The 23,551-nt window shown below is 48.4% G+C and overlaps 1 protein-coding gene across 2 annotated transcripts in view; it reads left to right on the plus strand.

Moving 5' to 3' along the window:
* The first annotated feature begins 13,512 nt into the window (after positions 1 to 13,512).
* Positions 13,513 to 23,551, plus strand: part of LOC137562347 (disintegrin and metalloproteinase domain-containing protein 33-like) — a 164,564-nt gene continuing 154,525 nt past the window's right edge. For both annotated transcript variants that reach the window (XR_011030119.1, XM_068273686.1), the window contains exon 1: positions 13,513 to 13,625. Coding sequence is in view for 1 of the 2 variants with exons in the window: in XM_068273686.1 (XP_068129787.1) it covers positions 13,523 to 13,625 (103 nt within the window). In the remaining variant the exon portion in view is untranslated. The remainder of the gene's footprint in view (positions 13,626 to 23,551) is intronic.

Consider the following 23,551-nt stretch of genomic DNA (forward strand, 5'->3'; position numbering starts at 1 on the left):
GGTGACTGCTGCCCACATTGCGATTTTCTGGTGTCTGCTGCCCACATTGCGATTTTCTGGTGTCTGCTGCCCACATTGCGATTTTCTGGTCACTGCTGCCCACATTGCGATTTTCTGGTGTCTGCTGCCCACATTGCGATTTTCTGGTGTCTGCTGCCCACATTGCGATTTTCTGGTCACTGCTGCCCACATTGCGATTTTCTGGTCACTGCTGCCCACATTGCGATTTTCAGGTGTCTGCTGCCCACATTGCGATTTTCAGGTGTCTGCTGCCCACATTGCGATTTTCTGGTGTCTGCTGCGCACATTACGATTTTCTGGTGACTGCTGCCCACATTACGATTTTCAGGTGTCTGCTGCCCACATTACGATTTTCAGGTGTCTGCTGCCCACATTACGATTTTCTGGTGTCTGCTGCCCACATTGCGATTTTCTGGTGACTGCTGCCCACATTGCGATTTTCTGGTGTCTGCTGCCCACATTGCGATTTTCTGGTGTCTGCTGCGCACATTACGATTTTCTGGTGACTGCTGCCCACATTACGATTTTCTGGTGTCTGCTGCCCACATTACGATTTTCAGGTGTCTGCTGCCCACATTACGATTTTCTGGTGTCTGCTGCCCACATTGCGATTTTCTGGTGACTGCTGCCCACATTGCGATTTTCTGGTGTCTGCTGCCCACATTGCGATTTTCTGGTGTCTGCTGCCCACATTGCGATTTTCTGGTCACTGCTGCCCACATTGCGATTTTCTGGTCACTGCTGCCCACATTGCGATTTTCTGGTCACTGCTGCCCACATTGCGATTTTCTGGTGTCTGCTGCCCACATTGCGATTTTCAGGTGTCTGCTGCCCACATTGCGATTTTCTGGTGTCTGCTGCGCACATTACGATTTTCTGGTGACTGCTGCCCACATTGTGATTTTCTGGTGACTGCTGCCCACATTACGATTTTCTGGTGTCTGCTGCCCACATTGCGATTTTCTGGTGACTGCTGCCCACATTACGATTTTCTGGTGTCTGCTGCCCACATTGCGATTTTCTGGTGACTGCTGCCCACATTGCGATTTTCTGGTGTCTGCTGCCCACATTGCGATTTTCTGGTGTCTGCTGCGCACATTACGATTTTCTGGTGACTGCTGCCCACATTACGATTTTCAGGTGTCTGCTGCCCACATTACGATTTTCAGGTGTCTGCTGCCCACATTACGATTTTCTGGTGTCTGCTGCCCACATTGCGATTTTCTGGTGACTGCTGCCCACATTGCGATTTTCTGGTGTCTGCTGCCCACATTGCGATTTTCTGGTGTCTGCTGCGCACATTACGATTTTCTGGTGTCTGCTGCGCACATTACGATTTTCTGGTGTCTGCTGCCCACATTGTGATTTTCAGGTGTCTGCTGCCCACATTGCGATTTTCTGGTGACTGCTGCCCACATTGTGATTTTCTGGTGACTGCTGCCCACATTGCGATTTTCAGGTGTCTGCTGCCCACATTACGATTTTTTGGTGACTGCTGCCCACATTGCGATTTTCTGGTGTCTGCTGCCCACATTGTGATTTTCTGGTGACTGCTGCCCACATTGTGATTTTCTGGTGTCTGCTGCCCACATTGCGATTTTCTGGTGTCTGCTGCCCACATTGCGATTTTCTGGTGTCTGCTGCCCACATTGCGATTTTCTGGTGTCTGCTGCCCACATTGTGATTTTCTGGTGACTGCTGCCCACATTGCGATTTTCTGGTGACTGCTGCCCACATTACGATTTTCAGGTGTCTGCTGCCCACATTACGATTTTCAGGTGTCTGCTGCCCACATTACGATTTTCAGGTGTCTGCTGCGCACATTACGATTTTCTGGTGTCTGCTGCCCACATTGCGATTTTCTGGTGTCTGCTGCGCACATTACGATTTTCTGGTGACTGCTGCCCACATTACGATTTTCTGGTGTCTGCTGCCCACATTACGATTTTCAGGTGTCTGCTGCCCACATTACGATTTTCTGGTGTCTGCTGCCCACATTGCGATTTTCTGGTGACTGCTGCCCACATTGCGATTTTCTGGTGTCTGCTGCCCACATTGCGATTTTCTGGTGTCTGCTGCCCACATTGCGATTTTCTGGTCACTGCTGCCCACATTGCGATTTTCTGGTGTCTGCTGCCCACATTGCGATTTTCTGGTGTCTGCTGCCCACATTGCGATTTTCTGGTCACTGCTGCCCACATTGCGATTTTCTGGTCACTGCTGCCCACATTGCGATTTTCAGGTGTCTGCTGCCCACATTGCGATTTTCAGGTGTCTGCTGCCCACATTGCGATTTTCTGGTGTCTGCTGCGCACATTACGATTTTCTGGTGACTGCTGCCCACATTACGATTTTCAGGTGTCTGCTGCCCACATTACGATTTTCAGGTGTCTGCTGCCCACATTACGATTTTCTGGTGTCTGCTGCCCACATTGCGATTTTCTGGTGACTGCTGCCCACATTGCGATTTTCTGGTGTCTGCTGCCCACATTGCGATTTTCTGGTGTCTGCTGCGCACATTACGATTTTCTGGTGACTGCTGCCCACATTACGATTTTCTGGTGTCTGCTGCCCACATTACGATTTTCAGGTGTCTGCTGCCCACATTACGATTTTCTGGTGTCTGCTGCCCACATTGCGATTTTCTGGTGACTGCTGCCCACATTGCGATTTTCTGGTGTCTGCTGCCCACATTGCGATTTTCTGGTGTCTGCTGCCCACATTGCGATTTTCTGGTCACTGCTGCCCACATTGCGATTTTCTGGTCACTGCTGCCCACATTGCGATTTTCTGGTCACTGCTGCCCACATTGCGATTTTCTGGTGTCTGCTGCCCACATTGCGATTTTCAGGTGTCTGCTGCCCACATTGCGATTTTCTGGTGTCTGCTGCGCACATTACGATTTTCTGGTGACTGCTGCCCACATTACGATTTTCAGGTGTCTGCTGCCCACATTACGATTTTCAGGTGTCTGCTGCCCACATTACGATTTTCTGGTGTCTGCTGCCCACATTGCGATTTTCTGGTGTCTGCTGCCCACATTGCGATTTTCTGGTGTCTGCTGCCCACATTGCGATTTTCTGGTCACTGCTGCCCACATTGCGATTTTCTGGTCACTGCTGCCCACATTGCGATTTTCTGGTCACTGCTGCCCACATTGCGATTTTCTGGTGTCTGCTGCCCACATTGCGATTTTCAGGTGTCTGCTGCCCACATTGCGATTTTCTGGTGTCTGCTGCGCACATTACGATTTTCTGGTGACTGCTGCCCACATTACGATTTTCAGGTGTCTGCTGCCCACATTACGATTTTCAGGTGTCTGCTGCCCACATTACGATTTTCTGGTGTCTGCTGCCCACATTGTGATTTTCTGGTGACTGCTGCCCACATTACGATTTTCAGGTGTCTGCTGCCCACATTGCGATTTTCTGGTGTCTGCTGCCCACATTGCGATTTTCTGGTGTCTGCTGCCCACATTACGATTTTCAGGTGTCTGCTGCCCACATTACGATTTTCAGGTGTCTGCTGCCCACATTGCGATTTTCTGGTGTCTGCTGCCCACATTACGATATTCTGGTGACTGACTGCCCACATTGCGATTTTCTGGTGTCTGCTGCCCACATTACGATATTCTGGTAACTGCTGCCCACATTAGGATTTTCTGGTGACTGCTGCCCACATTAGGATTTTCTGGTGACTGCTGCCCACATTAGGATTTTCTGGTGTCTGCTGCCCACATTACGATCTTCTGGTGACTGACTGCCCACATTGCGATTTTCTGGTGTCTGCTGCCCACATTACGATATTCTGGTAACTGCTGCCCACATTACGATTTTCTGGTGTCTGCTGCCCACATTACGATATTCTGGTAACTGCTGCCCACATTGCGATTTTCTGGTGACTGCTGCCCACATTACGATATTCTGGTGACTGACTGCCCACATTGCAATAATGCAATTTTCTGGTGACTGCTGCCCACATTGCGATTTTCAGGTGTCTGCTGCCCACATTGCGATTTTCTGGTGTCTGCTGCCCACATTACGATATTCTGGTAACTGCTGCCCACATTGCAATTTTCTGGTGACTGCTGCCCACATTACGATTTTCTGGTGACTGCTGCCCACATTGCGATTTTCTGGTGACTGCTGCCCACATTGCGATTTTCTGGTGACTGCTGCCCACATTAGGATTTTCTGATGACTGCTGCCCACATTAGGATTTTCTGGTGACTGCTGCCCACATTGCGATTTTCTGGTGACTGCTGGCCACATTAGGATTTTCTGGTGTCTGCTGCCCACATTGCGATTTACTGGTGACTGCTGCCCACATTGCGATTTTCTGGTGACTGCTGGCCACATTAGGATTTTCTGGTGTCTGCTGCCCACATTGCGATTTTCTGGTGACGGCTGCCCACATTGCGATTTTCTGGTGACTGCTGCCCACATTGCGATTTTCTGGTGACTGCTGCCCACATTACGATCTTCTGGTGACTGACTGCCCACATTGCGATTTTCTGGTGACTGCTGCCCACATTAGGATTTTCTGGTGACTGCTGCCCACATTGCGATTTTCTGGTGACTGCTGCCCACATTGCGATTTTCTGGTGACTGCTGCCCACATGGCGATTTTCTGGTGACTGCTGCCCACATTGCGATTTTCTGGTGAACTCTGCCCACATTACAATTTTCTGGCCCACATTACGATTTTCTGGTGAACACTGCCCACGTTACGATTGTCTGGTGAATGCTGTCCACGTTACAATTTTCTGGTGAACGCTGCCCACATTACGATTTTCTCGCCCACATTACGATTTTCTGGTTAACACTGCCCACGTTACGATTGTCTGGTGAATGCTGTCCACGTTACAATTTTCTGGTGAACGCTGCCCACATTACGATTTTCTGGTGAACCCTGCCCACATTACGATTTTCTGTCCCACATTACGATATTCTGGTGAACGCTGCCCACATTACGATTGTCTGGTGAATGCTGTCCACGTTACAATTTTCTGGTGACTGCTGCTCACGTTACGATTTTCTGGTGACTGGTGCCCACATTACGATTTTCTGGTGAACTCTGCCCACATTACGATTTTCTGGTGAACACTGCCCACGTTACGATTGTCTGGTGAATGCTGTCCACGTTACGATTGTCTGGTGAACTCTGCCCACATTACGATTTTCTGGCCCACATTACGATTTTCTGGTGAACGCAGTGCCCACATTACGATTGTCTGGTGAATGCTGTCCACGTTACAATTTTCTGGTGACTGGTGCCCACGTTACAATTTTCTGGTGACTGCTGCCCACGTTACAATTTTCTGGTGACTGGTGCCCACGTTACAATTTTCTGGTGACTGGTGCCCACGTTACAATTTTCTGGTGACTGGTGCCCACGTTACAATTTTCTGGTGACTGGTGCCCACGTTACAATTTTCTGGTGACTGCTGCCCACGTTACAATTTTCTGGTGACTGCTGCCCACGTTACAATTTTCTGGTGACTGCTGCCCACGTTCCAATTTTCTGGTAACTGCTGCCCACATTACGATTTTCTGGTGAACTCTGCCCACATTACGATTTTCTGGCCCACATTACGATTTTCTGGTGAACGCAGTGCCCACATTACGATTGTCTGGTGAATGCTGTCCACGTTACAATTTTCTGGTGACTGGTGCCCACGTTACAATTTTCTGGTGACTGCTGCCCACGTTACAATTTTCTGGTGACTGGTGCCCACGTTACAATTTTCTGGTGACTGGTGCCCACGTTACAATTTTCTGGTGACTGCTGCCCACGTTACAATTTTCTGGTGACTGCTGCCCACGTTACAATTTTCTGGTGACTGCTGCCCACGTTCCAATTTTCTGGTAACTGCTGCCCACATTACGATTTTCTGGTGAACTCTGCCCACATTATGATTTTCTGGCCCACATTACGACTGTCTGGTGAAATGCTGCCCACTTTACAATTAATTTACAGTGAAACGCTGCCCCATTACGATTGTTTGGCACCTATGGGGGGGGGCCCATCCAAATATTCGCAGGGGGGCCCAGTGATTTCTAGTTATGCCCCTGTCCTCCAGTATAATTTTTAGAGCTTGTATATCTTCAATAGCTTCAGCTAGCACTAGACTAGCTAGCAGTGGTGGCCGGCATCCCCCCGATTACTTCTGATCCCCCCGATCGCCCGCTGAATACATTACCCAGCCTGGATCCAGCGATCGCGCAGCCTCCCTGCACATCTCCGCACTTCTCTATGGGAAGGATCGTACATGACGTCATGCGCAGACTCGATCCTCCCCATAGAGAGGACCGGAGATGTGCAGGGAGGCTGCACCGATCGCTGGATCCAGGCTGGGTAATGTATTTAGCGGGCGATCGGGGGGATCAGAAGTAATCGGGGGATGCCGGCCACCACTGCTAGCTAGCCTAGTGCTAGCTGAAGCTATTACATCTATGCAAGCTCTAAAAATTTTACTGGGGGACTCCTGGGGACAGCCGGCGGTATATAGTGTCGGGCATACCGCTAAGGAGGTTAAGGTCACCATAACATGGGGTCCAGCAACATTGGCCATGTTGTTGCCTAATCACTGTACCGGTATGATAGCCAGTACTTCCGCACACTCCAAAATCTGCTCACCAACAATTCCACTTACAAACCGCTGTCAGGAAAGAGCCTCTTTTCGAACTCCGTCACCAATGCATGGCATGATTAAAGTGGCAAATGACATCTGATACTTTAATAAAACAAATTACAACTCTTTAGCTTTGGTTCCACATGGGTTAATGGTGCAAAACATGCAGTGTTAGGGGGCCTTGAGGACAGGGTTGGGGAACTCTGGGTTCACCTATTCCATTCCCTTGGGGGGCACAGGTTGTATACGTGCCTCCTGTCACAGTTACCAGACACAGATGATATCAGGGCAGATTCGGGGTGGGGGGGGTGGGGGGGGGGCACAGGTTGTATACGTGCCTCCTGTCACAGTTACCAGACACAGATGATATCAGGGCAGATTCGGGGTGGGGGGGGTGGGGGGGGGGGGGCACAGGTTGTATACGTGCCTCCTGTCACAGTTACCAGACACAGATGATATCAGGGCAGATTCGGGGTGGGGGGGTGGGGGGGGGGGCACAGGTTGTATACGTGCCTCCTGTCACAGTTACCAGACACAGATGATATCAGGGCAGATTCGGGGTGGGGGGGTGGGGGGGGGGGGGGCACAGGTTGTATACGTGCCTCCTGTCACAGTTACCAGACACAGATGATATCCGTGCAGATTCGGGGTGGGGGGGTGGGGGGGGGGGGGCACAGGTTGTATACGTGCCTCCTGTCACAGTTACCAGACACAGATGATATCAGGGCAGATTCGGGGTGGGGGGGTGGGGGGGGGGGGCACAGGTTGTATACGTGCCTCCTGTCACAGTTACCAGACACAGATGATATCAGGGCAGATTCGGGGTGGGGGGGTGGGGGGGGGGGGCACAGGTTGTATACGTGCCTCCTGTCACAGTTACCAGACACAGATGATATCAGGGCAGATTCGGGGTGGGGGGGTGGGGGGGGGGGGCACAGGTTGTATACGTGCCTCCTGTCACAGTTACCAGACACAGATGATATCAGGGCAGATTCGGGGTGGGGGGGTGGGGGGGGGGGCACAGGTTGTATACGTGCCTCCTGTCACAGTTACCAGACACAGATGATATCAGGGCAGATTCGGGGTAGGGGGGTGGGGGGGGGGGGCACAGGTTGTATACGTGCCTCCTGTCACAGTTACCAGACACAGATGATATCAGTGCAGATTCGGGGTGGGGGGGTGGGGGGGGGGCACAGGTTGTATACGTGCCTCCTGTCACAGTTACCAGACACAGATGATATCAGGGCAGATTCGGGGTGGGGGGGTGGGGGGGGGGCACAGGTTGTATACGTGCCTCCTGTCACAGTTACCAGACACAGATGATATCAGGGCAGATTCGGGGTGGGGGGGTGGGGGGGGGGGGGGCACAGGTTGTATACGTGCCTCCTGTCACAGTTACCAGACACAGATGATATCAGGGCAGATTCGGGGTGGGGAGGGGGGGGGCACAGGTTGTATACGTGCCTCCTGTCACAGTTACCAGACACAGATGATATCCGTGCAGATTCATGCTTGGCCTGTAATGTAAAGATATGTGGATATATAATAAGGGCTGGCGGTGATATCTGAGGAATGCAATCCAGCGATCACACTGCAGCCTGATGTACGGAGGAGGATGTGAGATAAAAGATAATGTGATATCATTGTACATTTCTTCAAGTGATGGCAGCGCTTGTGCTGTGCTAAAGCTCGACTCCATCACAAGACCAAAACCGTCTCTTCATATTAAATTATCCCTTTAAAGAGACACTGAAGCAAAAAAATATATATATGATATAATGATTTGTATGTGCAGTACAGCTAAGAAATAAAACATTAGGAGCAGAGACATAAGTCTATTATTGTTTCCAGTACAGGAAGAGTTAAGAAACTCCAGTTGTTATCTATGCAAAAGAGCCATTGAGCTCCACGACTTTCAAAGTCGCAGAGAGCTCTGTCTTCTGAAGCTTATTATCTCAAGTGTCAGTCGATGTATTTTCTTTCTCTCTGTACAGAAGGGTTCAAAAGTTCATTACCCTGCTCTGTAAAATCATTTAGCATGCTGAGTAGTGTGTAAATTGCAAATATCAGAGAATGATGCAAGGTTATGAAAAAAACTATATAACTGAAAATAAAAATATGAGAATATTTTCTTTGCTACTAATGTTCTTGTAATTATCCGTACTACAAAACGGATCCATTATATCATATTTTTTTTCACTTCAGTGTCTCTTTAACTATGGGCATATCTGCAGACACTGCCAGTACCTTCCACCTCAGCTACAAGGCCAGGTCATGTGACTGCAGCACTGTGCTGGGAGGGGCCAAGATTCCTGTCTAGACTGAGGAGAGTAAAGTGGGTGGGACAAGACTCCACACTCTCCCAATTTGGGTCTCAGAAAAGAGAGCAGTCTCAGAAGGAGGAACTGCCTATTTTTCTTTCTTGTGGGAGCGCTTATTAATGAATGCTAAAACACAGATACTGTGAGACTCTGCAGTCCTCATCACATTTCTGTAAAGGGTAAGGGTGTGTGTGTGTGTGTGTGTGTGTGTGTGTGTGTGTGTGTGTGTGTGTGTGTGTGTGTGTGTGTGTGTGTACGTGTATGTGTGTGTGTGTACACAGTGTGTGCGTGTGTGTGTGTGTGTGTGTGTGTGTGTGTGTGTGTGTGTCGCTAGAGGTTTCAAAAGCTCTTCCCAATGTAATGCTATGTTGTTGTTTTTTTTACAAAACCTCATCTCTCCAGTGTGCACAGACACATAGGGTAACATTGCACCAGGTGTGTGTGTGTGTGTGTGTGTGTGTGTGTGGTGTGTGTGTGTGTGTGTGTGTGTGTGTGTGTGTGTGTGTGTGTGTGTGTGTGTGTGCGTGCGTGTGTGGTGTGCGTGCGTGTGTGTACGTGTATGTGTGTACGTGTATGTGTGTGTGTGTGTGTGTGTGTGTGTGTGTGTGTGTGTGTGTGCGTGCGTGTGTGTGTGTGTATGTGTGTGTGTGTACACAGTGTGTGCGTGTGTGTGTATGTGTGTGTATGTGTGTGTGTGTGTATGTGTGTGTGTGTATGTGTGTGTGTGTGTGTACGTGTGTGTGTGTGTGTGTGTGTACGTGCGTGTGTGTGTGCGTGCGTGTGTGTGTACGTGTGTGTGTGTGTGTGTGTGCGTGTGTGTGTACGTGTGTGCGTGCGTGTGTGTACGTGTATGTGTGTACGTGTATGTGTGTGTACTGTGTGTGTGTGTGTGTGTGTGTGTGTGTATGTAGTACTTGCATGTTTGCAAAGTGTATATGAATCATGTGAATGAGAGAAAGATACAGAGAAGAACAGATCTGGGCCTCAGGGCCATGTGTTTGGATGCCTTGTGACGCTGTGAAGTTAATTATGAGAATGCTGCTTTTATCTGGTTACTGTTGGACAGAACACTGAGGTTAATCATGCAGGCTTTGCTGCTGGGCAGTTTGGAGTGCAGAATGAGGATGGGCAGAGTACATATGGAGAAACTATAGCAAAATGCTGCTACACACAGTTTACAGATGCTGCACTGCTGGCTAGCAGAATCCTTCTCCCTCCGGCCACTGGAGGTCACTGCTGCGAGTGTGGATGAGGCATTGGTGTTGTTCTGAATGAGAAGCCCATCTCCACTCCCTCAACAGTGACCTCCAGTGGGCAGAGCTCAGCAATTTCAGCAGAGAGAAACATTACAAGTATTTAATGTACTAAATCCTGGTGATGCATTGTACCCATGCCTGGCGTCACTAATGTGTCAGTGTTAGGAATCCCCAGTGTGGTGGGAGGGGCAGGACTAGCAGGAAGGCATGCTGGGAGAAATCATGCGGCATTACTCTAGCCTGGATTGCAGACAGAGGAGGAGGAGACGTGTGTGGATGAGGCCGGGTGACACGTAATGATCGTTACAGGTCACTCTGGAACACTAAATATACAGTAAGGGCTTATTCACATCACACTATGGGGCAATATGCATAAAAGGTCAGAAAACTTGCGTGTACAAAAAAAAAAAAATGTGTGCAGACAGCACACGTTAAGTTCCGTAATGCATGCAACACTATTTGCGTAACTTGCTATGTGAAGTGCACAAATCTGGTAAACTGAACTTATGCTGCACTGCTGTCTGCACCTGTTAGGCCGAGCCAATGCCACATAGCACCAATCCTTTGCTCGCCACGCTGGCTACCGATAAAATGGAGAATCCTTTTCAAAATTTTCATTTAACATTCCAATCCCTACACAACCCCAACACCTCGGATACCTGAAGGATTTGTTGCAACTGCGTCATAACGTGCGTAATGCGTGAAAATCCACGTTTGCGCACAAAAACCATTGCGCAAAATGCTAGCGCTCCCGTGCTATGAGTTAGCACTGTTTAGTGAATCAGCCCCAATAACTTTACCACTCTTGGAGTCCAACTTAAAACCTCTGGAGCCAAAGCTTTCTGTCATGCTATCCCTACCCTGTGGAATGCCTTGCCTAACGTAATGAAGATAGCTCCAACCCTGGACATGTTTAAATCAAAAACTGAAAAGCTACCTGTTTAGTCTGGCATTTATGATCACATAACTTTCCCCTGTACACACCTCTATGTACTGATCTGAGACAAGCGTATGTGCTTTGGGTCTTGCTGGAGAAAAGCACTTTACAAATGTTTTGTTGTTTTCAGGAAGTACCCCTATGTGAAGTGCTGTCTGTTGTGATGCATTGCACGTGGTGGGTGTAGTGCTGGGGGGGGGGGGGGGGTGTACATGTGATGGGGGGCAGGGGACTGTACACAGCTGCAGAGGGGTACAGAAAAGGGGGTGCAGTGTTGGGGGGATGTGTACATATGACGGGGAGTGTACACAGCAGTAGAGGGGTACAAAGCAGGGGGTGTTTGGTGATGTGTACATGTGATGGGGGTTTACACAGCAGTAGAGGGGTGCAGTGTTGGGAGATGTGTACATGTGATGGGGTAGCAGGCTGGTTACAGAGGCAGTGGGCTGTACACAGCAGTAGAGGTGTACACAGCAGTAGAGGGGCGCAGTGTTGGGGGGGAGGTGTACATGTGATGGTGGGAAGGGGGCTGTACACAGCAGTAGAGGGGTACAGAGCAGGGGGTGCAGTGTTGGGAGGACGTGTACATATGATGGGGCAGGAGGCTGTACACAGCAGTAGAGGGATACAGAGCAGGGGGTGTTGGGGGATGTGTACATGTGATGGGGTAGCAGGCTGGTTACAGAGGCAGAGGGCTGTACACAGCAGTAGAGGGGTACAGAGCAGGTGATGTGTACATGTGATGGGGTTGTACACAGCAGTAGAGGGGTGCAGTGTTGGGAGATGTGTACATGTGATGGGGTAGCAGGCTGGTTACAGAGGCAGAGGGCGGTACACAGCAGTAGAGGGGTGCAGTGTGGGGTGATGTGTACATGTGATGGGGTAGCAGGCTGGTTACAGAGGCAGAGAGCTGTACACAGCAGTAGAGGGGTACGGAGCAGGGGATGTCTACATTTGATGGGGTAGCAGGCTGGTTACAGAGGCAGAGGGCTGTACACAGCAGTAGAGGGGTGCAGTGTGGGGAGATGTGTACATGTGATGGGGTAGCAGGCTGGTTACAGAGGCAGAGGGCTGTACACAGCAGTAGAGGGGTGCAGTGTGGGGAGATGTGTACATGTGATGGGGTAGCAGGCTGGTTACAGAGGCAGAGGGCTGTACACAGCAGTAGAGGGGTGCAGTGTGGGGAGATGTGTACATGTGATGGGGTAGCAGGCTGGTTACAGAGGCAGAGGGCTGTACACAGCAGTAGAGGGGTGCAGTGTGGGGAGATGTGTACATGTGATGGGGTAGCAGGCTGGTTACAGAGGCAGAGGGCTGTACACAGCAGTAGAGGGGTACAGAGCAGGAGATGTGTACATGTGATGGGGTAGCAGGCTGGTTACAGAGGCAGAGGGCTGTACACAGCAGTAGAGGGGTACAGAGCAGGGGGTGTTGGGGGATGTGTACATGATGTGATGGGGTAGCAGGCTGGTTACAGAGGCAGAGGGCTGTACACAGCAGTAGAGGGGTACAGAGCAGGGGGTGTTTGGTGATGTGTACATGTGATGGGGCTGTACACAGCAGTAGAGGGGTGCAGTGTTGGGAGATGTGTACATGTGATGGGGTAGCAGGCTGGTTACAGAGGCAGAGGGCTGTACACAGCAGTAGAGGGGTGCAGTGTTGGGGGATGTGTACATGTGATGGGGTAGCAGGCTGGTTACAGAGGCAGAGGGCTGTACACAGCAGTAGAGGGGTACAGAGCAGGGGGTGTTTGGTGATGTGTACATGTGATGGGGCTGTACACAGCAGTAGAGGGGTGCAGTGTTGGGAGATGTGTACATGTGATGGGGTAGCAGGCTGGTTACAGAGGCAGAGGGCTGTACACAGCAGTAGAGGGGTGCAGTGTTGGGGGATGTGTACATGTGATGGGGTAGCAGGCTGGTTACAGAGGCAGAGGGCTGTACACAGCAGTAGAGGGGTACAGAGCAGGGGGTGTTTGGTGATGTGTACATGTGATGGGGCTGTACACAGCAGTAGAGGGGTGCAGTGTTGGGAGATGTGTACATGTGATGGGGTAGCAGGCTGGTTACAGAGGCAGAGGGCTGTACACAGCAGTAGAGGGGTGCAGTGTTGGGGGATGTGTACATGTGATGGGGTAGCAGGCTGGTTACAGAGGCAGAGGGCTGTACACAGCAGTAGAGGGGTGCAGTGTTGGGGGATGTGTACATGTGATGGGGTAGCAGGCTGGTTACAGAGGCAGAGGGCTGTACACAGCAGTAGAGGAGGGGAGGGGAGGGGTTGGAGGCTGCACAGCTGGATATATATATAGAGAGAGGGGGAGGAAGGGCAGTGATGACTAAAGAGAAGTCCTGGGATGGGGAGAAGTGTGGAGTTTTGCCCGCAGCTGGGAGTTCGGTGGATTTGGTTATGGATTTTCCTGTCGGTGGCCCCCCTGTCTGCCGCACGGTCGTCTCTGGGTGAGTGGGGGGACCCCAATTATACAGGGTGGGGTTGTTTTAGGTTATCAGTGGTGGAAGGAGAGCCAGTAAATCTCTGCAGCCCTGGAGGGTCTCTGCTGTCGGGGAATGCTGGTGGTTCTTGTTGGAATGTTGGAGGATCTCGATGTCGGTTGTATGGTGTGTGGAGTCCCCCCGAGCCCCCCGTCTCATGGCTGCTCTGATGAGGGGACACAACTTGCTGCAGAGGTTGTGGAGATACGAGGAACTTTTTGTTTGACTTTATAACACTTTTCATCTGAAACGTAACAGGGTGGGAGTTTGAAGCTTCCCATAAACGGTACAATATTTTCCTCAGATGCAATCAGATTTCACAATCGAATTGTACAGAAAACTGCGCAGTATGTGGCGAAAATCAACATGAAATGATTCAATGGTCGATTGGAATTCAGAACCTCGATGATTGGAATGTTCGATTCTATATCTGAAGAGAGAAAGTTCCCTTATCGACCTGTTTATGGGAACAATCGATAATTACCCTCTGATTACTTATGATCCCGCAAATCATTGCGCTCCGATCGCGTTTGCTTTGGCCGTTTTTTGACGCTTTTTTTGCGATTTCCGGGCAATTTCTGTGCACTGGGCGTTTTTGCTAAGCATTTTTTTGTAAGCGCTTTGGCAGAGCGATTATTTAAATCACTTCCTGACGTCAATCAGGAAGTGATTAATTTGTCCCCGAAAGTGAATAAACACAATGTATTTATACATGAAAGCACTCAGGAAATCGCTATACAAAGCTCTTTTTCAAGCACTTTGCAATTTCCCTATACCTTCCATTCAGGGCAAATCGCCCTGAAAATGATACAGGCAGCGCTTTAGTCAGCGGCAAGCAAACAGAACGCCCCAGTGACAACCATCTCATTGGAAAGCATAGTGTAAGCGCTTTTAGGGCGATTTGTACAAATCACCTGCGCTGAAAAATTCCAAAAACACCTCTAGTGTGAGCGAGCCTTGAATGATCGTATCTGAGATAAATATTTTATCATAACCGCTGGGCACCTTGAAGTAATAAAGTAATTATTGACTGTGATTTGTAAAGTAATATTACGTATGCACAGCTCGACAGGGTCACATCAGAGCATAGTGGTGATAACTGAAGTGTTAGTGATTTATCGGTTGTGTGACTGTCTGTCGTGCGCAGATTCTGGGGTGTCTGCCGTCTTCACTTTAAGGGTAGGAACACACTAGGCAGAAATGCTAACAGTGCGTAAACCGCTAGCATTACCGCGTATAATGCAAGTCAATGGGCTGCATGAAAAAATGCATGTGTTTGCGTTCTGCAATACGTGTTTTTTTTTAAAACGCCGGTCTTGCTGCATATTTTTCCAAAACGCATCTAAAACGCACATAATGAAAGTCAACGCTGAAGCAGAGGTGTTGCGTTTTAGTGTGTTTTTTATGCTTTAAAAAAAAAAGTTTTAGGGTGTATTTCTGCTTCCTGTTGACTTTCTAGCGATCTGCATAAAACGCATAAAAAAACGCATGCAAAATGCATACATATGGCATATGCGATTCATATATGCGAACCGCAAACACATTAAAACGCAGAAAAACCTGCAGTTGCTAGAAAAAATGCAAACAGGAAACGCACGGAAAACACACTAAAAACGCACAAACGCATATGCAGCAAAACGTTACTTTCCCGCACTGCCTACTGTGTTACCAGCTCTCTCAGAATGATTAAGCATAGATTGTCATTGACTGAAGTACATTGATGTTTCTACAGCCCTCGCTATTTCCTGATATGAGCCAGGCAAGGGCTGTAATCTTCTATCACTTCATAGCAGACATTTCTAAATAACGGCCAGTGCAGGTTTCAGAAGTCGCTGATGTTCTCTACGTTTTGTGAATGAGCAGTTGTGCCTTTAGGTGATATAAGAAGTGATATAAGATGTTTTCTCCTGTTTATAATCGCCATATAATCTTCATTTCATTCACAACTCACCTTAATTATGGAGGATATTTTTTTAGCTTCAGAAAATACTTTGTTGAATTTGTCAATGTATTTACTATTCAAAAAGGGATCACTATCCTTCCCTGGGTCATATCATACCTCAATAAAGGTTGCTTAAAGGACAACTGAAGTGAGAGGTATATGGAGGCTGCCATGTTTATTTTCTTTTAAACAATACCAGTTGCCGGGCTGTCCTGCTAATCCTCTGCCTCTAATACATTTAGCCACAGACCCTGAACAAGCATGCAGCAGATCAGGTGTTTCTGACATTAGTGTCAGATCTGACAAGATTAGCTGCATGCCTGTTTCGGGTGTTCAGACACCACTGCAGCCAAATAGACCAGCAGAGCTGCCAGGCAACTGGTATTGTTTAACAGGAAATAAATATGACAGCCTCTGTACTTTTCTCAGCTTGGTCATCCTTTAAATACCTTTATTTTACTATACCTAAACCTATTCTCACACAGAATCCTCCCCCCTAAGGCCTTACCCTAACAGCCCCGAGCCCCCCCCCCACACACACACACACACAAAGACCCTAACTACCGCCTAACCCTAACCATCCTACCTGGCAAAACCCCACAGCTGCCTAACCTTAACCCCTCCCCCACACCTAACCTTAACCCCTCCCCCACACCTAACCTTAAAACCCTCCCCCACACCTAACCTTAACCCCTCCCCCACACCTAACCTTAACCCCTCCCCCACACCTAACCTTAACCCCTCCCCCACACCTAACCTTAAAACCCTCCCCCACACCTAACCTTAACCCCTCCCCCACACCTAACCTTAACCCCTCCCCCACACCTAACCTTAACCCCTTCCCCACACCTAACCTTAAAACCCTCCCACTATGAACTAAAAACAACAACACAAAGTTTATATGAGTTGATAAAACTAGACTGAAGGATGTAATTCTATATAAAACAAGATAGTTTTTTAGGATATGGCAAAATCGATACCTAATATTTGAAGAATATTACAAAACTGTTGTACATTACAGAAGATAAACATAATATGCTTGCACAGGTAAAATGCAGGAAGTCAGATAAGTCATATTTTTATTGTTCGCTTGCAGAGAAAACCATGTATACATTATTGGGTGCCCACATTTCCACTTGCCGCTACTTTGTATTGGAATGAATGGCGGCGCCCATTTAGTCCACTAGTGGCTGGCGCCCAAATTGCCTGCTTCCCTCCAGTACTCCTGAGGCAGCCTTCAGAACTCGCATACTGGAGCAGTGATTATTATTATGGTTTATAAAGCGGCAGCATGTTCTGTGGCGCTGAGTTCTGAAGATGAGCGCTTGCGTACTGCGCGCGAGCGAGTCCAGGCATCCGCATGCGCAGACTGGATGCTCAGATCTTCAACAAACTGCACGCAGAAAATAGCAGACCAAAAAAACTGCAAATATGCAATAATTTAGCTGAACTAGGCAAACCGTTATATCAAAGAGACTCATGGACCTGTTGCATGCAGTTTTTTGTGTGCAATTTTTTTGTATTCATTTCGTGTCGGAGAGGACAGGGGAAGCCTGAATTGGATCCAGAGGCTCCCCCCTCCCGAGGTATATACCCCATAGGGGCTTTCTTTTTCCAATACAGGTTTACTTTAAGGCTGCTTACACACAGGGACGTTACAGGCACACGTTAGTGCAGCCTGTAACGCTCCCCCAACGCACAGCAATGCAACACAAGTGGGCTGTTCACACTGCCCACGTTGCGTTACATGTAACGCTGCACGTTCTCCAGGAGGTGCAGCATGCTACGGCGTTACAGAAGCTTAAGATGCGTTAGACTGTCTGTGGAGGAGGAGCGGAGAGCGGCCGGGCACATGGCTAATTAATATTCACTGCACGTTGTGACGTACAGTGTTTACTTCCTGGTGCAGCCGCTCTGTGCGGCGATTGGCCGGCGGGACCACTTGATGCCGCATGCGTCCAAGAGTACGCATCACGGCATCACGGACGCCATAGTGAGCTGCACAACGCGGCTCACTCTGACGTCCACATCAGAGAGCACCAGGCGTTGCGTTAGGTGCACGTTATGCGACCTTAACGTGGCACCTAACGCAACGTCTTAGTGTGCAAGTAGCCTAAGGGTACCTACACACATCCAGTTTTAATTGGACAATTTTACCACTGTAATCTGTTTACAGTATTCAAAATATGCCGGCCCTCCTACTACCTGTAGATGATAAAACTGTCCAGTTATTGTCCAATCAAAATTGGATGTGTGTACCCGCCTTAACTCTTGAATCGCCCTCACTGTGATGTGACTCTGGTGTGCATTGCAAACTTTGTCCGTCCAACAGATAGATCTGCCAGATCACGTAAAGTGGACGTATATTTATAGATTGCCGACCGATGTGGCAAAACGACAGATCTATAGATCCCTCTCCGCTGAGGAAATGTATGGATATGAGTTGGAAGAGGCAGACATAGGCCCCGTGCACACCAAAAAGCGCTAGTGAAATCGCAAACCCTCAGCGCTTTTTGAAGTAATTTTCGGAGCGATTCTAGGCATGTGCAGAGCGATTTTCTACACATGCCTGGCGATTTTTGGAGCGTTTTGTTGTAGCGGTTTTTATATTTTGTTACAGTAGAGCTCTAACTGAACAGTTTCTGTAACAAAAACGCTTGGAAAGCCGCTCTGATCTAGCGCTTTTCTGAGCGATTTTCCACTTTTCTATACTTAACATTGAGGCTGAATCGCCTCAGAAATCAGCAAAAACGCTGCAGGACCCGTGTTTGTGTTTGGGAGAAAATCATATTGCTCTGGATCCATCCCATTCAAATACATTAGCCAAGCGCTTTTCAGAGCACAAGCATTTTTAAAAGAAAGCTCAGAACTGCTCTTGGCGCTCGATTCACAGAAGTGTGGTAACTGCTATCACAGCAGTAACGCCGTTTGCACGCAGGATTACTCCGCGTGATAAACTAACATTTGCACGCAAACACGCGTGTGATTGTGCACAATACATTCGTTTATCATGCGGAGTAATCCTTTATGCGTGCAAACCACCGCATGCAGCAGATCGCGTGACAACTGTTGTGATAGCAGTTATCACGTTATTTTGAATCGCGGTCTTGGTGTGCAGCAGCCCATAGTGAGGTACAGATACACACCGTGAGGAGAGGAGATGGATAACACTGAGGTGAGGGGGAGAGAAATGGATTATTATTATTATTATTTATATGGCGCTGACATCTGCACTGCTGTACAGAGTGTATTGTCTTGTCACTTAAAGAGGAACTCCAGTGAAAATAATGTAATAAATATAATAAAGTGTTTCATTTTAACAATAATTATGTATACATGAGTTAGTCAGTGTTTGCCCATTGTAAAATCTTTCCGTCTGGTGACATCTTTACTGCTGGCAGGTGATGTCAGAGGAAGGAGATGCTGCTTGATTTTTTTTGGGCAGTTATAAACAGCTGTAAACCGCTGTTATTTCCCACAATGCAACAAGGCTTCCACAGTGTGATGTCAGAACCATGGTCCTCACAGTTTCCTGTGGGAGGGGTCTCACCACAATATCAGCCATACAGCGCCCCCTGATGGTCTGTTTGTGAAAAGCAATAGATTTTTCATAGAAAAGGGGGTATCAGCTACTGATTGGGATGAAGTTCAGTCCTTTGTTACGGTTTCTCTGTAACTGTCTCTCAGAGGGGCTTACATCATATCATCCCTACCCTAGTCATATGTCTATGTATGTATCGTGTGGTGCATGTATCATAGTCTAGGGCCAATTTAGGGGGAAGCCAATTAACTTATCTGTGTGTTTTTCGGATGTTGGAGGGAACCGGAGTACCCGGAGGAAACCCACACAGACACATGGAGTACATTCAAACTCTGTGACGATTGTGACCTGGCTGGGTCCTAGGCAAGAAATATATATATATTCTGTATATACAGTTACATCCACTAATATTAGGGCAGAGACATATTTTCTCATTCTGGCTTTGTACATTACCACAATGAATTTGAAATGAAACAACACAGATGCAGTTGAAGTGCAGACTCTCTGCTTCACTGCAGTGGGGTGAACAAAACGATTGCATGAAAATTTCATGGGCAGATGTGGGCAAGTCTGTCGATATGTCATTATCAATTAAAGGACATCTGAGGTTTTATTTTATACAAGCAACCAGAGCTGCTGGTGTATAGCAAGCCTATAGCTTTAAGTTTTACACAGCCATATCAAACCCACATGTGACAGCCTGTTTCAGACATTTGGTCCTCATCAGTACATAACAGAGATTGATATGGCTGTATGAGATAGGGCTTGGACCAGTACAACAGAGTAACCAAGCAGCTCAGGGTGACCCAAACCTCTCGGAATGTATAGGGGGATAAAAGGAACCAAAAAGACCTTCTACTAAAAAAACCAAAGCTTGGTGTAATGTGCCTTCCTAAAACAGAAGCAAATCTGCAATAATTCAGCTATAAGGGCTGGTGCACACCAAAACCCGATAGCAGATCCGCAAAACGCTAGCAGATTTTTAAACGCTTTTTTTTATTTTTATGAGGCGTTTTGCTAGCGTTTTGCGGATTGCTGCTGCGGTTTTCAGTATAGTAGATTTCATATATTGTTACAGTAAAGCTGTTACTGAACAGCTTCTGTAACAAAAACGCCTGCAAAACCGCTCTGAAGTGCCGTTTTTCAGAGCGGTTTGCGTTTTTCCTATACTTAACATTGAGGCAGAAACGCATCCGCAATCCAAAAAATGCCTCACCTCGGGAGTATGCGTTTCAGCAAAACACCTCCCGCTCTGGTGTGCACCACCCCATTGAGATACATTGACCAAGCAGATCCGCAGCCGCAAGCGGATCTGAAAACGCCCAAAAAGCCGCTCGGTGTGCACCAGCCCTAAGTGAACATTTGTGGTTACCCACAATGCACTGCTACTGAATATGCAAATTATCCCTCTTTGCCCTTGGTTTGATATGACACTACTTCTTCTTCTTGCTTGGACCAGCCCCTTCTTCTTGCTTGGACCAGCCCTGGGGGCAGGGCGCTACTTCTTCTTCTTGCTTGAAGGTTGAGGCACTTTATTATATATATATAGATTTAAATTTAGTTTTTAAGTTTTTACTGTTCATTGTCTTTGCTCAATGACACATTCCTTGAAGTATGCCAAAGCGCAAATATTTTCTGCTCTCAGAAGCCATTTACTGACAGGAAAGTGTTTTATGGCTGTAATTCCTTATCAGTGAGGGTTATGCTATAGTCTGACCCAATCTGACCCGGACAGAAACTGTCGCTTGCATACCTGATATTTAACTTTTTCAGGCAGGGAAAGTAAAAAAGGAACACAGCCTAGTTATTTGTGTGCTGGGCACTGTACATACACATGTCTATCTCATCATGTCACCTAGGATGTCCTTTAAGCAGATAAAACGGGTGGAGTTGAGATGTGGTGCTTGTATGTGAAAGATTTTGCTGTGAACAGACAACCTGTGGTCAGAGGAGCTCTCCACGCAGGTGAAAGAAGCCATCCTTAAAGGGGCACTATGGCGAAAAATTGTAAAATTTAAAATATGTGCAAACATAGACAAATAAGGAATTTTTTCCTGAGTAAAATGAGCCATAAATTACTTTTCCCTTACGTTGCTGTCACTAACAGTAGGTAGCAGAAATCTGACAGAAGTGACAGGTTTTGGACTAGTCCATCTCTTTAGACTTATGTCTCTGCTTTTAAAGTTTTATTTCTTAGCTGTACTACACATCCAAATCATTATATCATCATTTTGTTTTCGCTTCAGTGTCTCTTTAAAGATGAGAGTCTGCACTCAGGGGCGTAGCAATAGGGGGTGCAGAGGTAGCGACCGCATCGGGGCCCTTGGGCCAGAGGGGCCCCGAAGGGTCCACCCTCTATCACAGTGTTAGCTCTCTATTGGTCCTGTGCTGGTAATAATCACTTCTATAGATGCTTTGAATAGTAGTAATCCTTAAAGGGAAGGTTCAAGCAAAATAAAAAAATGAGTTTCACTTACCTGGGGCTTCCATCAGCCCCATGCAGCCATCCTGTGCCCTCGTAGTCACTCACTGCTGCTCCAGTCCCCCACTGCCAGCTAGTTCTGCTTCTACCAGCCCCATGCAGCCATCCTGTGCCCTCGTAGTCACTCACTGCTGCTCCAGTCCCCCTCCACCAGCTAGTTCTGCTTCTACCAGCCCCATGCAGCCATCCTGTGCCCTCGTAGTCACTCACTGCTGCTCCAGTCCCCCGCCACCAGCTAGTTCTGCTTCTACCAGCCCCATGCAGCCATCCTGTGCCCTCGTAGTCACTCACTGCTGCTGCTCCAGTCCCCCGCTGGCAGCTTGCCGACTTCGGAGGTCGGGGGGCCGCATTGCGTACAATTTTACGCATTCCCGCTAGTGCAGGAACATTAACACATACATTTTGACGCGTTACTGGTTCAATGCGTAAATTTTTACGTATTAAACCACTAATGCGTAAAAATGTATGTGTTAATGTTCCTGCACTAGCAGGAATGCGTAAAAATGTACGCAATGCGTCCCGCCGACCTCCGAGGTCGGCAAGCTGCCAGCGGGGGACTGGAGCAGCAGTGAGTGACTGCGAGGACACAGGATGGCTGCATGGGGCTGGTAGAAGCAGAACTAGCTGGTGGCGGGGGACTGGAGCAGCAGTGAGTGACTACGAGGGCACAGGATGGCTGCAGGGGACTGGTAGAAGCAGAACTAGCTGGTGGCGGGGGACTGGAGCAGCAGTGAGTGACTACGAGGGCACAGGATGGCTGCAGGGGGCTGGTAGAAGCAGAACTAGCTGGTGGCGGGGGACTGGAGCAGCAGTGAGTGACTACGAGGGCACAGGATGGCTGCAGGGGACTGGTAGAAGCAGAACTAGCTGGTGGCGGGGGACTGGAGCAGCAGTGAGTGACTACGAGGGCACAGGATGGCTGCAGGGGGCTGGTAGAAGCAGAACTAGCTGGTGGCGTGGGACCAGAGGATTAGTGAGTGGCTGCGAGGGCACAGGGTGGCTGCATGTGGCTGGTAGAAGCAGAACTAGCTGGTGGCGGGGGACTGGAGCAGCAGTGAGTGACTACGAGGGCACAGGATGGCTGCATGGGGCTGGTAGAAGCCCCAGGTAAGTGAAACTCATTTTTTTTATTTTGCTTGGACATTCCCTTTAACACACTGTTCCTCATCCCCTTCTTGCAACTCTGACACTGAGGTTGTCCTTGCCAGGTTTTGGTGCGCCATATCAATTGTTTTGTAAAGAGTGCTTGGGGGGGGGCCCATGTAAAACTTGCACCGGGGCCCACAGCTCCTTAGCTACGCCACTGTGGACTGCACTTAAACTGCATCTGCATCCTCGCCCAGATCCTCCAATCACAGTGTGGCTAGGTAGCCTCAGCACTGACTGATAAGCTGTGTCCCCATATAAAGTCACGTCAGGAGGCAGCAGGGCGAGGGTTAATGGCTAGGTTTATTTTCAAAGTAGAGCAGCTGGAGGCGGAGCTTTCCTGTAGCGTGTAATCTACATACAGGAGCCATGCTCTGCAGAGTAACACGCACTGCACACTGCTGCATGTAAGTGCCGTGTCACGCGTGTGCATGTACATACTACACGAGCCATGGAGGGGCTTTACTGAACACGCAGATCTCTGATCATATGCAACATTCAGGGCAGGAACACACTAGGCAGTGCAGAAAACCATGTACTTTCAGTTTTTTGTGTGTGTTTGCATTTCGTGTGCGCGTTTTATGTGTTTTTCGTGCGTTTCAAGCTTGCGTTTTTTATTATTTCAATAATTATCATAGTAAAATACAGTGGAATATTTAAAAAAAAATACATTATAAACACATTCTCCAGCGTCTCCATCGAGATGCATTATGTGCGTTTTTCCTGCGTTTTTGAAAATTATGTAGCAAGTTTTGTGTTTTCAAAAACGCACATTGTAAAAC

This window comes from Hyperolius riggenbachi, chromosome 1 (assembly GCF_040937935.1).
Source record: "Hyperolius riggenbachi isolate aHypRig1 chromosome 1, aHypRig1.pri, whole genome shotgun sequence".
Classification (NCBI taxonomy): domain Eukaryota; kingdom Metazoa; phylum Chordata; class Amphibia; order Anura; family Hyperoliidae; genus Hyperolius; species Hyperolius riggenbachi.